This window comes from Netta rufina (assembly GCF_964035555.1).
Source record: "Netta rufina genome assembly, chromosome: 12".
Taxonomy (NCBI): Eukaryota; Metazoa; Chordata; class Aves; order Anseriformes; family Anatidae; genus Netta; species Netta rufina.
The window spans coordinates 2,117,376-2,136,021 of record NC_140135.1 but is presented as its reverse complement, the minus strand read 5'-3'; the positions used below and the strand labels follow the sequence as shown (position 1 = coordinate 2,136,021).

General features: G+C 41.9%; 1 protein-coding gene across 4 annotated transcripts in view; it reads left to right on the top strand.

Annotated features, from left to right (window-relative positions):
• TENM1 (teneurin transmembrane protein 1) overlaps positions 1-18,646 on the top strand; it is a gene marked incomplete at both ends in the record, with an annotated part of 244,904 nt that overhangs the window by 117,439 nt on the left and 108,819 nt on the right. For all 4 annotated transcript variants that reach the window (XM_084293822.1, XM_084293821.1, XM_084293820.1 and 1 more), the window contains 3 exons: positions 1,020-1,121; positions 2,251-2,445; positions 5,756-5,956. In XM_084293822.1, coding sequence (XP_084149948.1) covers positions 1,020-1,121; positions 2,251-2,445; positions 5,756-5,956 — 498 coding nt within the window. The remainder of the gene's footprint in view (positions 1-1,019; positions 1,122-2,250; positions 2,446-5,755; positions 5,957-18,646) is intronic.

Sequence of the window (18,646 nt, the reverse complement as noted above, 5' to 3'; positions counted from 1 at the left end):
TTGATTAGATTAAATAGTCCGGTGGTATGCACTTCCCCGAGAAAAGTTTTTCCTCACAAATCACTTGCCAAGGACGAGGATCTGGGTTTTCTTTTTTTCTCCAAAATTTTTATATTGTGGAAAATGAGCTGTTTCCCATCTTCAGATAGGCAAAGGTACTTGTACATGCCTATTTGTGCTTATGCCCATAAAATAGGCTGCTCAGTTCCCACTGCTCTTCAGCCCTGATTCCACCCTGCAAAGAACCTGCTGGTGCTGTGGCATCTTCAGTCCTAGTGCTGCCATGGTACTTACCTACTCTGCGTGGGAGCATTTGAATCAGTAAATCCACCGAATTCCTGAAGGAATTACACATGTAGATTTAGAACAGCTAACAAATATACAGACATGAGCCGGCCCTGCAACATGTAAGGTTAAGCGGTTTGCTATCCAAAGCTGTATGATGAAACATGCATAAGTTTAAGACCACAATCGAAGGTGTTATTTTTTTCTTCAAATTTTGTTCTTAGGCCATTATTGCATTGGGTTTCATCACTTTATGAAAGACTTCTTTTCATCTTATTTTACAGAAGTGGAAATCCTACCCTCCCCCAAAGAATTCAATTCACATGGTTCAAACAAATACCATGGAAGACAATTTACTCTATAAATAGGTTTCCAATAAATTGCTTCAACAATAAAAGGAAGTGTTTAAGGTGGACATTTCTCAGCAAATACTTTGGTTCTTGTAGTGCTTTTAATGGTGGTAAATTTTACATGAACACTTACTTTAAAAGCTTTCTGGTGTAATATAAATGATGCACTTGTTATCTCAAAGCTGTCAAGACAAAATCTAATATTTGTAAGCTGCTTGAACAGGAATTTTGTTTTATTCTCCCTATGAATGGAAATGGGCCTTTTTCTGCTTCCACATCTATTTATATGTTGAGATGTGTCCTGCAGAGCGGGGTGAAGATGCCATTCATTTCAAATTCAACAAATTTGTGTTTTTCTTTGTGCACAACTCTCTGAATAAATAGAAGTTCTGGATGACTGCTCTACTAATTGCAATGGGAATGGAGAATGCATCTCAGGCCACTGCCACTGTTTCCCAGGATTCCTTGGTCCCGATTGTGCAAAAGGTAATCTCATATCAGCTAACCTAATGTACAGGACTGGGTTCAAGATTATGGTGTGTGACTGCTGGGCTTACAAAGATTCAAAGTGATTAATGGAGATTAAATTCCTTCTTCCAGGCAGATGGCAAACACAAGTGCAGGCATAGAAAGATTTTTATGCTGTACTTAGTTGAGATGCCTCAACCACTTCTCTCTCCCTGACTTTCAGAATCAAGAGACTTCTCCATCCCCCTTTGCACCCATTTTGTGATTTTAAAATATTTTTTAATAAGAGTGTCAGTTGAGTGTAGTGTTTACAGTTACTTAAAAGTGACAATCTGTTTCACTTCAGAATACATCACATCTCAGTAAATGTCAGTAATATGATTTAAATTGGAAAGGGTTAGAAAAGAAAACTAAAGCAACTTAGAGACTAGCAAAAACTAGAGAAACTAGAGGCTAGACTTTTTTTTTTTCCTAGAGAAAAATAGAGTTTCTCTAATGAAAACTCGTGTTTTTTTCTAGAGAAAACTAGAGTTTTCTAGCATTTGGACCAAAATCTTGCTAAAAAGATTATAAGCGATCTTAATTTTATTAGTATTATCCATCATCCACTGAATATTATATATGGAGGTTCTCATTCTTTTCTGTTGTTTCCTCAGATTTAGGGTTGTCTATATTTTAAGATTGATAAGCTCAGAAATTGGTACTGGATTGTAAAACTAAGCTTCTGCATCACTAGGTTAGATCAGTAATGGCTAAAACTTCAGTAGTGGTAGGTCTGCTTAGAAAAAGAAAAGGGCAGTGTCTTGCTTCAGGTCCCAAGGAACAAATATTAATGTTACAGAAAATGATAAGCAGGCATCACTGTGCAAACTCTCTCCAAAGGCCTGTCAAGGAGAGAAATTTTTGTCTTCCAAGATGTCCCATTTCAGGTCAAAATTAAGGTATGTTAATAAAGCAGGTTGAGGACACTAGGATGCCTGTATTACTGTTGTGCTATCTGGTTCAAAGATTTCAGCCTGTCACAACCTTCAAGTGAAGGATTGGGAGGGCTGGAGTGGAAAAATGATTTTACAGAATGATAAATGCAATAAATGTTAATCTACGTAGGTATGTAAGTACATTAAAAAGGTCAATCTACCTTCTTCAGATTCCTGTCCAGTGCTCTGCAGTGGAAATGGAGAATATGAGAAAGGTCACTGTGTGTGTCGAAATGGGTGGAAAGGACCAGAGTGCGATGTTCCCGAAGAACAGTGTATTGATCCAACCTGCTTTGGCCATGGCACCTGTATCATGGGAGTCTGCATCTGTGTGCCTGGGTACAAAGGAGAGATCTGTGAGGAAGGTTTGTGAAGTTTCCCTCTTTATGGTTAGGGGAGGTGGGGGAAGGGGGTTGGCCTTTAATCTCCTAACCTTTTTTAAGGTAGTTAGGAGCTCACATGGATGTGAAGCAATACTGCTTTTCAAGCACCTTTTAAAGCCTCATGGAAAGGAATGTTAAGATAGAAACTATTCAAAGATAAAGGCATTCAGATCTCAGTGACAGTCAGTGGGAGTTGATCACATAATTTCCGAGATTCACATTTTTATTCTAAAAGATTAGAAGTATTTAACATTGGCTAATAAGAATATCTAGTAATATCAGTAGGGCAGTCCTTTGAAATGCTGAGTTTCTTGTGCAGTCTTTCAGTTTCCTCCCTCTGCTGAATCTCAATGGCAAGAGCCAGGAGGAATTTTTTGCCTTTCAGCATGCAGTGGCTTCTCAGTACTCCAAGGAAAAATTTATCAGCATGCAAGGATTCCCTTTCTGGGGGCAGGTTTTGAGACCATCCTGATTCTTCCCTGCTTTTCTTCTCTCAGACCCCAGACATGTTTTTTCAGGAAGAGTGGCTGGCATCACCAGGCATCATCTGGCATCATGCCAGAAACCTCAGTCATTTAAGTGTGCACCATCAAAGACTCTTTCACTTGGCCAAAAGCTAATGGTAAGACAGTCAGAAGATCATCTAAACAAAATAAGATCTAGGATTTCTCTGAAGTAATCAGCAGAGCGTAATCATCTCTTCCCTTTCTTCATTCTGTTGCATCTTAGATTTTTCTGTGAAGAATGTACAGACTATATGAAGCCACGAGAGCAGCAAACAGTTTCAATTTAGCAGAGCATGCTGTGTAATTCTGTTGTCAATATGTCATTTTTACTGTGAGCCTATATTCAGGGTACTAAACCACCATCCTTTAAAGCTTGCCTAATAAAAAGTGGGAAATTACAAGAACAAGTAATTGTACTTCAGCTGCTTATAATACCAATGCGTCTCTGCCCTCATCTACAGAAAGAAACAGTTGTTATTTGGCTGCTAGCATTTCTGAGGTAGCTCATCAGCTACGGCTTTCTTCCCCTGTGCATAGGCTCGGAAAGCAGAGCAGTTCTTCATGCTTGCCCTGATTTGATGATTTTTCAGTAGTCCCCTTAGCCTGAAGCTAGTGCCAGCATATATTGTGCTTTGTGCTATATAGGTTTTAGGTAATTCTTCTGAGTAGCACACAAAGGAAGCTCTTATGTGGCCTGAATTCTCTAATCAGAAAAATGCCCAGGATGGATTTGGTGGATTTGACATATCTGATATGTTTCTTAAAGGGAGGATCAAGAGAATGTTTCTTACGTTCTCAGCTGTTGGTAGTTTCAGAAATGGACAAAAACAAGAAAACCCAAATGAGAAAAAGCAAGTAATACACAGATTTCCTCACTGAGGTCATGATACTGAACAAGCGTGGAGCTGGTGAGAAGCTGACTGCCATTTACAGTTACTTTGCTTGTTGGGATAATGTGGTCCTGCAAAATGATTGAAAAAATAATTGAGATAAATGTACTCAGACAGCTATTGAAGCTAAGAGCATGAAAACGATTTTTTTTAAAGTAGTATTTAAACTTTAAAAAAATAAGTGGAATCATAGAAATAGGGTGAATGAAACAACCCTGTACAGAGGATTTTTATTGTAATAGTGTGTGCAATGACACAAATGCTCAGTTTACTGTATTGTGCAATGTAACTTGTACACTACTGGAAGCAATTCTGTCAGGGATTGGATTGGAATTACATTATTGTGTGCAAATATAAGTTTAATATTATAGCCATACCTGTATTAACACAGCAGACAGTAACAGATGCACTATCCAGGGAACACCAGTAGCTATAGGTATTCGCTGCTATGGGCATCCTTTGAATTCATCCTGTCAGATTATCATTTGTAAAAGAAGTGTTGCTTTTTAACCTGTTTGTGGAGTCACTCAGTTTTCAAAGATCGACAAAATCAAGAGCTGTCTTTCAGGATAAGAGGAAATTGCCAAGTATTTTGTCCTGTGCTTAGCAAGATACACTTTGTCCAGAAACACTGATTCCTCTTTTTCAGACTTACATTGTGCTGTGCACAAGCCTGGAAGGCTGAAAAAGATAGAAAATAAATCTTGAAATAAAATCTTGAACTGGTGGCATAGCAGCTCAAAGATAAAGCATCTCTTCTTTATTCTTAGGTCAAAAGGTGCTGTAAACTGGATGCTCTTAATCTCTAAGTCTGAAGTATTTAGTCTTCTGTTACTGAAACAGAGAACATCTCTTCATTTGTGTAACACAGAACACCATTTCTTAAGTTTACAATTTAATTACTAACTCAGTACTTGGGCTAATACTTAAAAAAAAAATTCATACAAGAACTTCCAAAGTGCATTTTTAACATTAGTTTGAAGCACGATCTAACACAAATAGGCTTTTGGCTAATTGTTTTGCATACTCAAACACCCCACAAATTACTCTCCAGCTCTGCAGTCTTACTGAAGCCCCCAGAGAAGGCAGGCTGTGTTCTCCTCAAAGTCTGTCTTGTTAAAGAAATGCTGGATCTTGATGAAGGAATATACTGATTATGCAGGACTAACCATCTGATTTAAATTCTTCTACAGAGCTCCTGAATTTTTCACTAAGAAGAGTTTAATCCAAATTGAGAATAAATTTAGCTCTTTGTCTGTTTGCAAATTGTTCATCAGTACGTTATGACTTCTATGAATCTGTTCATTATCTGCAATTGCCCAGCACATACTTTTTATGAGTGTATGAGATTTCTTTACAGTGAGTATTCAGAGACTCATGATTCAGGGCTTAGTGGATGACCTTTTTTTTTTGTATCAGGTTCCCAGCTGTAGTGATAGTTTTGCAGAGAAACATGAAAGAATAAATCTTTTCCCAGATGTGAATAAAACATAAAGCACAAATAACTGAATGGAAACACAATGCACAGTTGTAGAAATTTAATTGTTAATTGCTCCAGTTCTTTCCCAGCTCTGCTACTGAAACACAAACTTCCCTAAGATCAATAGACCTGTCCAGGGAATCTGCTTTTTAACAGTTAGACAATATCCAAGATAAGTATAATCATATGATCTCCACCAGTCTGTGCATTTGCTTTTTGTCTTGTTTTTAGTTTATAATTTTGCAGAGATGTTAGCATGGACTATTTTTCCATGTGCATTTGTTAACATCATTTCAGTTGGAGTATTTGCACAAAAATCACCAAATTAATCTGAATCCCTGATGCTGTATGTCACTAGGAAACCCCTGCAAGGCTGGAAACTTAATGCTCTAAACTGTGTATTCACTGCTTTCCAGAGGACTGCTTGGATCCAATGTGCTCGGGCCACGGTGTCTGTGTTCAAGGGGAATGCCACTGCTCCGCGGGCTGGGGCGGTGTGAACTGCGAGACGTCGCTGCCAGTCTGCCAGGAGCAGTGCTCAGGGCACGGCACGTTCCTCCTGGATGCAGGACTCTGCAGCTGTGAGCCACAGTGGACGGGTTCAGACTGCTCAACAGGTATGCTGGAGATTTTCCTTTTTCAAAAAGCCTATTAAAAGCTTAGGCTTTCTGTTTGGCTTGTGAAAGTAGTTATTATTGCTGTGCTGGTGTTAATTTGAAAAACAACATAGGGATGAAGCAGGGGTGCTATGGCATCACAGTCCCCTTTATTTGGAGATATACCTATCGGTTTGGCAGCAGCTGTTTTCTGTTGACAAGGATAAAATGGCTTTTTCTTTGCAACAAGAATGCTGACTGCCTGATGTGTGACAGCAAGAACGGTAGTCCTGCAAGTGTGCAAGTAGCTCCTAGCTTCGACTGAAGTTAAGCAGGATTCTTTCATGAGATGTTGAGCATTTATCAGGATCATTCATGGAGGGAACCCACAACTCTGAGAGAGACTGGGAGGATATAAAAAAAATCCAGTGACTCATGAGTAAGAAACCTCTGTCAAAAATATTTAAACAGGAATGGCCAACCATTCTCTCATGCTGAGATAAAAAATCTGTTCTTTCTTAGAGGACCATCAAAGTTTAATCCCACTGAATTTGATTAAGAGTCGAAATGGATTTTTTATGTGCTTTGTACATTTACATTTCGTTTTCTTGAAATGAGTGCACTCAGGACATTTTACTCTGTAATAGAGCATATCATTACTAAAGTACATACTACCTTTTTTTCTTCTGAAGCTCACTAAATGAGAATCTCAGATGATGAGTTACATATCCGTGTACAAAGTAGATCCAAGTGACAGATTTGCTGAATACTGTGAAATACAACTAGTGGTCCAAGTCACCAGTTTTTCTTAGAAATCATCATTCAAAGGAACACTTGTACCAGTGTAAATTTCCTTTTAGATATTTAAAATCCATAATTATAATCACCTCATGCCAACATTTTAAGCAACAAAATATTGACCTGCTGATAATTTTGAGTGTTTATTACAAAGACCCTGTATTCATTCCCTACTCCAAAATTAAAACCTGTAATTTCAGTCTGATACTGTTAGATATGGTACTGCTTTAATAAGAACTGACTTTGTGCTGGCTTTCAGCAGAACCTCACTTACTTGCATTTTTATCATGTATTTTATTATTTGTTAAAAATATTCCCTAAAGGACAGTAGTGCAGTAGTACTTCCATTGATGAAGCAAATAATTAGGAAAGGTGCTAGCAATTTACTAGTTGTTTTTCCCTTAAAAAATATGGAAATTAATTCTGTTCTAGTATGAAGTTACTGTAGCTCAAAGAGAGCTGTTAAACTCCAACAGTTCTGTCAAGTCAGCTGCATGGGGCAATTAGATACTAAGTAAGGGAACAAAGATAAAATAAATAACTGTGATAAAGAAACTTTTATCTTGTGTGCTGGGATCACAGTTCTCATGTTTGTCTTACTTTCAAAGCTGTTTTGATGAAGTCTTTGAAGAAAAATGACTTCTTTTTCCTTACCTGCACCAACCAATGGGGAAAATACCCCTCTGCATGCATACTGTCTTCTGCGTTATCAGAGAAGGGTGGTTTCATGACCACGGGCAGGCATGCTCATGTCTCTCATACTATCTTGTTCATCAGTTCCCTCACACAGTTTTAGTTTATTACTATTTTAGGCGTCCTATGGCAACTCACACAACAAGCCCTGGGGTGGGCATGTTCACGTGGGGATCACAGCCTACCAGGGCTTCTGGAGTCAGGAGCACCTGGGGAGCACAGAGCCCCTCTGGGGGACACACAGCTACCTCTGCACCTCCACGGGCAGCCCTAGGGACCATGGGGTGTCAGTCCAGGAGGTGCAGAGCAGGGCGGCCTCGCATGGCCAGTTCAGACAGCCATTGCTGTATGCTCTCAAGGAGCTCCAGTCATGGTGTCCACCCAGCAGAAAGCATCCTCTGTGTCCCCTGTGCCCACAGGAGCCAATGCAGCTGTCCAGACAGAGCTCCTGAGGGGACAGGTGACCGTCTAGGCCTCGGGTCACGGCATGCCTGACTTTTCTGTCAGTGTCTGAGGGCAGCAGTGAGCACACCTGGAGGAGGTGCACCCAGGCACAATAGCTGCTCAGCCTCGTGGCAGAGCTCCATGCAGAGGCAAGTTGGTTTAAGTGTGTCATGGAACCTGAGAAGATGAGCTGGTGGAGTTGTACTCTGCCGTCCCTGGGACAGGGTGTCACCCAGTCATGACACACGACACAGAGGGTCCCCTGCCCTCTCACCAACAGGCAGAAGGCAGTGACTGAAGAGTTGGTGGGAAATGGAGACAGATTTGTGTTCAGAGCAACAGGCCTAACCCCTCCCGGCCTGCCTCACCGTCCCAGGTACCCCTGTAAAATGTACCCCTGTGGTCAGTCAAACAGTGATGCAGATGATGATCTGGGTTGGAGGCATCAAAAAATGTTTGGTCAGCCTAACCCTCACATCACAACCACTTCTGTTGAGATAAAAAAGGTGAGTTACTGTCATCAGTGACTCTTCTGAGGGAAGCAGAGGGCCTGATATGTCAACCAGACCCACTTGTATAGGGAATTTTGCTGCCTCCTCGGAACCCTGATAAAAAATCTTACAAGAAAACTTGCTAGCCTGGTACTGCCCCCACGTTCTTACCCATTATTTTTTCATCTAGGCAGTGATGAAGCTGGGACAAGAAGTCAGAGGGTGATCAAAAGAGACTTCAGGGCAAAATAATATAGTAGAATGGAAGACTGATAGTACGCTATTTTAATCTCACCAGCAAATCAGTATAGTCAACTTACTACTTACTGTCTGTGGGTCTATGTTGCTTTATTTATAGACTGTCATCCAAAATCCCTTGATGTTAATGAGTCATTTCCCTTTGAGGGAAATAGGAGTATGTTTCAGAAAGACAAAATCAAGCTTGTGAATACTGACTGTTCATTGTCAGGTAGAAGAGGGAAACTGGCAAATTGAAGATGCATCATAAACGAACTGAAGAAAAAAACTCACCCTCTGTTCTCAGATCTGTGACAGAGCTGATGCCTCTGACATCCTGTCCTGTATTCATTTCTCTGGACTCTTCAGCCAAAGTAGGCCAGTTTCTGTCCTCCAGGACATTTGTCATCATTCCACTGAATCCATTTATACTGCTGAAGCAACCTAATTATGATCAGGAAAAGAATACTGGCAGTTCTAAGTCACAGAAACATTCATCCTAAAATGATTATATGTAGATGGTATATATTTAGCATATCTATTTTTGGTTAAGCTCTCTAGCAAGATCGGTGGTAATTTTACAAAGGGTAAAAATGGATCAGCAGCCTCTTCCTTCAGTATCTTGCAAAGCATAAAACCTCTTTAAAACTGAAGTACTTTGAAAAATGCAAAATGTTGTAATTGTTGTAAATTGATATGTGCAGAGTGGAGTAATTTAAAAATCATTAGAAGTATGCATTTTTTAAAGTGAAGTGCTTCAGAAAGAAATGAAGGCATAATACAGTGTGTTAATATAGTTCAAGACATCTCAAATTGATTTCAAAATTAAACATCAAAAACTGCAACTTGAAAAAATAATTAGGTAAAACCATTTCATCGCAATCAGAAAACTCTTCAGGTTTAGGAAATTGCAAATTATGGGTGTCAGTCATTCTGATTTGCCAAGGACAAGGGTATTCACTACAACTCACAGTAGTGAAAGTATCCTTGAAATTTCTTCCATATGTGATGTAACCTATGCTACATTTTCTGTAGACTGTTTCTGTAGACTTTTCCATGTTGGCACTTTTACTCCCTATTTCTGACAAATCTCAAGAACTTTTAAATTACGCTATAACCATCCTTTGTTGTTGTGTTCTGAAGAAATGATGGACTTACTTGATTTCATCTATCTGTCCTCTTTCTTTAATTTGTGAGGAGCTTTGATTATTACTGCTCAGCTAATTAAAAGGATGATTGAAGTTTCTCCTGATGTATGTTGTTTGACATTGTAGAAAGACTCTTCTTACTACTGTATATTTCATTTAAAACAAAAAAAGTGATGTGTGACTAGTTTGATTTGTATCTCCTGTAGAGTTGCAAGAGTTTGCAAAAAGATGTCTGGTGAGCAAGATTTCTATTAAAAACTTAGTAGTTAGTGATTGGAACATCTAATATGTGTTACTAGAGAATTTAAAACATGAGAAATTTAAGGCAGTGAAGAAGCACTCCAATAAAAATTAATTCTCCTACATGTTGAAATCAGTCCAGTGGGAACCAGAAAGACCTGATGTAGTCATGTATTGATTTAAGAAATAGGATAAGTCAAGGGTATGAGAGATACAGTGCGGAAGCCTGGGTTGTTTTTCAAATGATTGCTGCTTATTTTGCAGATATGCCAGAAATAATGGCTCTTTCCTTCCCTTTTCCCTCTTGAAAATTAAGATCCTTCATCTATTGTTATCTGCACCTTGTGCAGCAATTACTGGAAATATTCCTCATTCAAATGTAAACATAATTTACTTAAATCAAGTTTGTGAATCCTGATCTGTCCACAAGCAGGTATTATTTATTCCCCTGGGTGGCATCCCCAGACCTAAGTCTGGATTCTCCTATTCCAGGAGCTCTTCCCTTATCCAGGACCAAGGTATGTGAACAGTTGTGGCAATAACAAGGGCCTTGTCTGTCCTCCCTTTTAGGTAGTTGGCAGAGCTTTTCCTCTCTGTGTTTAACATAGCAACTATATAGGTAGTCCATTGTGCGCAAGAAATTTCAACCTCAGTATGTTTTGTGCTAGGCTTAATCCAGTAGATCTGTTTTGAGGGTAACACTGATTAGGAGCTATAGACAACAACTTTGTAAGGATCTTGTGGACTGTGAAACTAGAGAGATTGAAACAAGGCTGTATAATCTTAGGTGTTCATCTAGTAGGAAAACATGGAAAATATGTGGGATTTTAGTAGCAGTTCAAGTGCCAAAGTGTTTTAAGCATATCCAGATTGAGGTAAACTGAGCAAAAATTTTGGATTTAGACACTTAAAGTTGTAGTTAGGTGCCTGCATCCTTTTGTGCATCGCATATTTATCACCTACGTGGTAGTCCATCTAATACAAAAATCTATTTTGTAGTAAAACAACTGACAGGATATCATATGGGAAGGACTTATGAGAACACTCTATGCAAGCAAATATCAAGATGGAGATTATGAATATGAAAGAATCATGCTCCACAAAAACATTTATAAAGTAAGGAAGTTGTAGGAAGCTTCTGCTGCTGCTGTATATGCTATAGCGGAGGGAAAATAAAAAGGCCTAGGTGGACAAGAGAGCACTATCTCTTATAAAATCTTCAACTTTTGATTCGCTAAGCCAAGTCCAGTGATTAAACTGACAAGTTACCAATGCCACTAGCATTGAAAGAAAGGAGCTCGTAGCAGGAGACAGCTTCTCTTCTTCACAGCTGGAAAAGCACAGATGGGATTTACTAGAGCAAGAGCACAAAAACGCACTAGGACAGCTAGAGTTTTTGTCCTTCAGTGAATTTCAGAACGTTTATTATGCAAAATGTGTTGCATAGATCCCTGAAAAGCAGGTATTTAAAATGTTTTTTTTTATTGTCATGGTAAGAGTTCTACAAAAATAGATGCTGCATTTCAATACACTTATCCAGCAGACTTTCTGTAAGTTTAATTTACCTTTGAAAATAAAAAATTGCTATTGATAGAAGTAAAAATTATGGAAACCTTCTTTTCTCCTGCATATTGCATTTTTAAGCTTTTTGATTGTGTAGATTGTTGCAAGGTTAATATATGTAGACGTCTAAGGAATTCCTGGTCTCTGCCCTCTTTAAGCAAGGATTTTTCACAGAATCACAGAATTTCTAGGTTGGAAGAGACCTCAAGATCATCGAGTCCAACCTCTGACCTAACACTAACAGTCCCCACTAAACCATTTCCCTAAGCTCTACATCTAAATGTCTTTTAAAGACTTCCAGGGATGGTGACTCCACCACTTCCCTGGGCAGCCCATTCCAATGCCTCACAACCCTCTCAGTAAAGAAGTTCTTCCTAACATCCAGCCTAAACCTCCCCTGGCGCAACTTAAGCCCATTCCCCCTCGTCCTGTCATCAGGCACATGGGAGAATAGACCAACCCCCACCTCACTACAGCCTCCTTTAAGGTATCTGTAAAGAGCAATAAAGTCACCCCTGAGCCTCCTCTTCTCCAGGCTGAACAAGCCCAGCTCCCTCAGCCACTCCTCGTAGGACTTGTTCTCCAGGCCCCTCCCCAGCTTCGTCACCCTTCTCTGGACCCACTCAAGCACCTCGATGTCCTTCTTGTAGCGAGGGGCCCAAAACGGAACACAGTACTCGAGGTGCGGCCTCACCAGAGCCGAGTACAGGGGGACAATCACCTCCCTAGCCCTGCTGGTCACACTGTTTCTTATGCAAGCCAGGATGCTGTTGGCCTTCTTGGCCACCTGAGCACACTGCTGGCTCATATTCAGCTGACTATCCACCATCACTCCCAGGTCCTTCTCTGCCTGGCGGCTCTCCAACCACTCATCTCCCAGCCTGTAGCTCTGCTTGGGGTTGTTGTGCCCCAGGTGCAGGACCCGGCACTTGGCCTTGTTAAACTTCATGCAGTTGACCTCAGCCCATCAGTGCAGCCTATCCAGATCCTCCTGCAGAGCTTTCCTACCCTCGAGCAGATCAACACACGCGCATAGCTTGGTGTCATCTGCAAACTTACTGAGGGTGCACTCAATGCCCTCATCCAGATCATCGATGAAGATATTAAAGAGGACCGGCCGCAGCACCGAGCCCTGGGGAACGCCACTAGTGACCTGCCTCCAACTGGACTTGACTCCATTCACCACGACTCTTTGGGCCTGGCTATCCAGCCAGTTTCTAACCCAATGAAGCGTGCGCCAGTCCAAGTCAAGAGCAGCCAGTTTCTTGAGGAGAATGCTGTGGGAGACGGTGTCAAAAGCCTTGCTGAAGTCAAGGTAGACCACATCCACAGCCTTTTCCTCATCCACCCAGCGTGTCACTTTGCCATAGAAGGAGATCAGGTTTGTCAAGCAGGACCTGCCTTTCATAAATCCATGCTGACTGGGCCTGATCGCCTGCTTCCTCTGCAAGTGCTGCGTGATGACTCTCAAGAGGATCTGCTCCATGAGCTTCCCTGGCACTGAGGTCAAACTGACAGGCCTGTAGTTTCCCAGGTCTGCCCTCCGGCCCTTCTTGTAGATGGGCATCACGTTTGCTAGCTGCCAGTCAACTGGGACCTCCCCCGATAGCCAGGACTGCTGATAAATGATGGAAAGTGGCTTGGCCAGCTCCTCTGCCAGTTCTCTCAGTACCCTCGGGTGGATCCCATCTAGCCCCATTGACTTGTGCACATCCAAGTGCCATAGCAGGTCACCAACCATTTCTTCGTGGATAGTGAGGGCCACATCCTGCTCCCCATCCCCTTCCACCAGCTCAGGGTACTGGGTATCCAGAGAACAACCGGTATTGCCGCTAAAGACTGAGGCAAAGAAGGCATTAAGTACCTCCGCCTTTTCCTCATCTCTTGTAACTAAGTTTCCCCCCGCATCCAGTAAAGGATGGAGATTCTCCTTAGTCCTCCTTTTTGTGTTGATGTATTTATAAAAACATTTTTTGTTATCTTTAACGGCAGTAGCCAGATTGAGCTCCAGATGATCTTTGGCCTTCCTAATTTTGTCCCTGCACAGCCTCGCTACATCCTTATAGTCCTCCCTAGTGGCCTGCCCTCTTTTCCAAAGATTATAAACCCTCTTTTTTCTCCTAAGATCAAGCCACAATTCTCTGTTGAGCCAGGCTGGTCTTCTTCCCCGCCAGCTTGTCTTTGGGCACGTGGGGACAGACCATTCCTGCGCCGCTAAGATTTCTCTCTTGAAGAGCGCCCAGCCTTCCTGGACCCCTCTGCCCTTCAGAACCGCCTCCCAAGGGATTCTACCAACTAGTGTCCTGAGCAGCTCAAAGTCAGCCCTCCGGAAGTCCAATACAGCGGTTTTACTGGTCCCCTTCCTGGCCTCGCCAAGAATAGTGAACTCCACTATTTCGTGGTCACTCTGCCCAAGACAGCTCCCGACAATCATATCCTCCACCAGTCCTTCTCTGTTTGTGAAGAGAAGGTCTAGCGGGGCACCACCCCTGGTAGGTTCACTAACCAGCTGCGTCAGGAAGTTATCTTCCATGCTCTCCAGAAACCTCCTAGACTGCTTTCTCAGGGCTGTGTTGTGCTTCCAGGATATGTCAGGGAAGTTGAAGTCCCCCACGAGTACAAGAGCTGATGATTTTGCAACCTCTGTCAGCTGCCTGTAGAACTCCTCATCAGTCTCCTCATCCTGGTTCGGCGGTCTATAGCAGACCCCGACCAGGATACTAGCCTTGTTGTCCCTGCCGATCCTAACCCAAAGGGACTCAACCTTGTCATTCCCAGCCTCGAGTTCTACAACATCGAAAGACTCTCTAATATAGAGAGCCACACCACCACCCCTTCTGTGCTGCCTGTCCCTTCTGAAGAGCTTATAGCCAGGCATTGCAGCACTCCAGTCATGAGACTGGTCCCACCACGTCTCCGTGATGGCAACCAAGTCGTAGCCTGCCTGCTGCACAATGGCTTCCAGCTCCTCCTGTTTGTTACCCATGCTGCGTGCATTGGTGTAGATGCACTTCAGCTGGGCCATTACCTTATCCTCCGGCCTTGCCATTGTTCCCCCTGGCACAGCCCCAACAATCCTTGCTTCAGCCCCATCCCCCTTCTTACCTAGTTTAAAGCCCTCTCAATGAGCCCTGCCAGCTCCTGGCCCAGGATCCTTTTTCCCCTAAAAGATAGGGACCCGTCTGGGGCCATCAGGCCAGGTGCTGAGTAAAGTGCCCCATGGTCGAAAAACCCAAGATTTCTGCGTTGGCACCCGCCCCAGAGCCACGTGTTTAACAGGTGGGCTTTCTGTGTCCTCTCTGTACCCCTCCCTGCCACCGTAGGGGTGGATGAAAGCACCACCTGCACTCCCACTCCATCCACTAACCGTCCCAGCCCCCTAAAGTCTCGTTTGATAGCCTTCAGGCTTCTCTCTTCAATGTTGTCACTGCCCGCCTGGACTATCAAAAGAGGATAATAATCAGAGGGGCGTACCAGGTTGGGAAGCTTCCTGGCAACATCCCTGACCCTGGCCCCAGGGAGGCAGCAGACTTCCCTACGGGTAGAGTCAGGCCGACAAATAGGGCCCTCTGTTCCCCTAAGAATAGAGTCTCCAACAACAATAACCCTCCTGTCTTTCTTGGTGGAGGCAGTCCTGAGGCGTGGAATCGACCTCCTCGCCCTAGGCATCCTCCTGGGAACACTTGCTACCTCTTCCTCAGCTACTGGTCTGTCGAGCTCCAGGGCCTCAAACCTGTTGTGTAAGGGCACCTGGGAAGGTGGGGCCGGAAGGGGAGGGCATTTTACTTAAATGTTTAGGCTCAAGTAACACTTTTTAAATAAAATTAGGCTTGCTGTAATTATGCAAGACCCTTTTAGGGCTCTAAACTCCTTTTAGGAGTTTTTTTAGCAAAAACTCCTTGTGTATTGTAGCTGCAGCATACCTTCAGGCACGTTGCTCTTCAATTTAGGAAGCTCTGGCAATTTTACAAACAGATTATTAAAATGTTATCTGTGACCTTGTGATCCAAAATCATTTTCTGATGGACAGCAGAAAACAGATTGTTCACAGGATACATTTTATTTTCAGCTCCATCTCTGGTCACCCGTGCTCCTCACTACCAAACAGCCAGGCTGTGCACCTGGCAGCTGTGCTGAGCAAGGAGCAGCAGTGGAGGGGCCACTTCCCTTGGAGCTCCTCATGCCTGGGGATGACGGGGCTGCCTCAGCAAAGATGTGTTTGCATGGGCAAGGAGGAAAGTGGGAGAAGTGATGAGTTAGTGAAAAATACGTATAGCACAGAGGGGAGAGCTAAATAATGAAAGCCACTCTTACAGTTCTTAATATCTACAAAGCACTACTGCAGTTGTGCCAGGGATGCTGAGTAGGAAGGCAGCTCTCCCTTAAGATCCACGGTTACCCGCACAGTGTGCTGCTTCTTCCTGGTGCCTGAAAAGTGCAAGTCATGAGCTGCATCTTCACTTTAGCAGCAACAAAGCAGAACAGCAGCTGCCAGATGCATGTTGCTATTTCTGTTTGTGATGCTGACACAGAGGAAGTTACAGTTTATTTGCTGGAAGCTGCTTCATCTCTGCACTCATCTTCACAAACACGGCAATGAACATAGAATTGTCTCCTCTTTGCCCATGTAACTAGGGTTGATAGTAAGTTGTTGAGCACTGTATGACTTGTGCTAATTGAGGCTGCATTCCCAGCTTCTGTTGGAAGGACTTGGTACATTTGGCTATTAAATATGCCCAAGAAACTCTTCATTTGTGCTAAAAATAAAGGAGGCAATTCCAGCCTCTTCAGTTGATTTTTATTTGTGATTGTGAAACTGAGGTGCTGCTCAGAAGCTGGTAATGGCCTTTGATTTTTCCTCTTAATCTTTTACTGTGGTACAAATTGTTTGTTGGGAACACAATATTCCTATATTCCTAAGACTTGTTTTACTCAATCTATTATTTCTGTCTGTTGATAAAATCTGGCTCTTCACTGAAAAAAAAAAAAAAAAAAAGTTGTGAAAATGAATGCATGGCCTTTTGAAAACACCCATCCTGACATATTGATTTCAGTTCTTCAAACCATTGTCCCCTTTCCTTCATGGGGCCAGCTCTGTGTCTGGTTTGGTCAACAAGGCTGTGCTGCTTTTGGGCTGCCATTGCCTTTACACAGGTGTATCAGGATAGATGTTTCTGCAATATATTGAGAAATAGGATCAGTGCCGAACCTTTTGGAGGTATTATAAGTAAAATATATCTTCATTGCTGAAGTCAGTAGATACCCCTACTATACAGAACACATGGCCTGGGTGAGGCAAGCACTCACTGGGGCAATTTTGTGTATTGACTCGTATTCCAAGGTTGGCCAGTAAGCCAGTGAATTAAAGATGGTGCCTTCTCTTTGCAAACAGTGCTTAAATAAATCATTACTACTTCACTGAATATTACTAATCAAATTTACTATTAAATAATTGTGGAAACTTTATGCCATGAGCAGAGACACATTTTGTGTTAATACTTCTGTGCATCACGAAAGACCTGGTGCTTGTATAAAGATGTACCCTGATCCACTTGGGCAATCTTATGAACCTTTGCTGAAATTAGCTGTCTCAAAATCTGTGTTTTCATTTGGTGCTGTGCCTGTGAAGAAGCTTTATTAAATGTACCTACTGAGCCATCTCTTTGCTCATTTCCTTTTTCCCTACAAAACCATTTGGTTGCTCTCCATATTTCTCATCGTTATCGTATATTGCCTTGTGCCCATCCTGTTTCTTATCAGTCCTTCACTTACGCTTATTTCCCTATACAACTGCTTTATGGCCCAAGGAACTGGGGATTGCATTTTCCTCTGTGAGTGGACACAAAGGCAAAGCTTTCATAGCCTTCATCTCATTCATTATTGCTCAGGATAGATCATTCTGGACTGCTTTTTCTTACTAGTCTCCTAGTGTCAAGGTGACATTGTGAGGCATTTCCTTTTGTGGTTCTCAGTATGTTGCAAAGGATCTCAGAGCTTATTAGTCAGAGTATGATTCTCCAGTGACGACTGTAATTTCGCTGCTTTACAACATGTACAAGTTGAAGTCAAATAGTGGAGACAAATTATAAAACAGGACTAAAATTGACAAGGAAACATTTACTTGGGAAACAGGGTATTAAAAAAAAAGAGTGCTGGTCAGAGTACTGTGTGGTTCTCCTCACCCTTGTGTCAGTCTAATCTGCCTTGCTATTAGGTTGCACTTCTCTTCATTTATTTTAAACATTTCCCACAAAGGCTTTATCTGACCTACCAACCTGTATCATCTCTAAGGAGGAGACAGGTTCTGCAGCTTAAGTCTCCTTTGTGTCAAGCACAGCGTAATTGTATTCTGCTTTACGCCAATACTGTGGCTGGGTAAACAGAGATATACCCAGTGGCAAATGAGTAATTCTTTTCAGGAGTATCAATTTGGCTCCCTGAAATGAAATATCTGTTAGTGTGTTTACCATTACCAGTCCAGATTCATAAGATTGTATTGATTAGATTTTTGCACTGTAAAAATACCATTTTTAACCACAGTGAAATCAATAAAGGGTGAGGTTTTCTATGTATACAAATTGGATTTGGATCAGGAAGAAAATATTCTTCATCAGATGAAAAATAAAGCTGAAAAAAAAGAAGTGTGATAAAAGATCCAAGAAAGGGAAAAAGTTTTTCTGCTGTTTCCCCCCTGCCTCTGCTGTAACTGCCTCTTGGACCTTTCTATCTGCTCGCTGATTACTTTTCACAGAAGTAAATTTTCAAGCACATTGAGGATCCCCAGTGCGGAAAAGACACTTTCAGAATAGGTATAATATTATCAGAAGTTATATTACATGGCTTTTTTTTAATCAAATTACATTCATATATTTGGAAGTACACAATAATGCTAATGGCGACATTCATACTCGAAGCCAGAATCGCTATTTATAGAGTACTTAATGCATTACACCCAAGTTCAGTGAGATGATGGTAGGATTATTTCTGGAAAGCAATTAAAACCAGCACTAGATTGATGGCAAAACATCGTGAGTAACAAACAGCGAGGGTATGTCATTTTAGTTCCAGTGGTTTAATTTTGTGTGTTGTGGACTCTG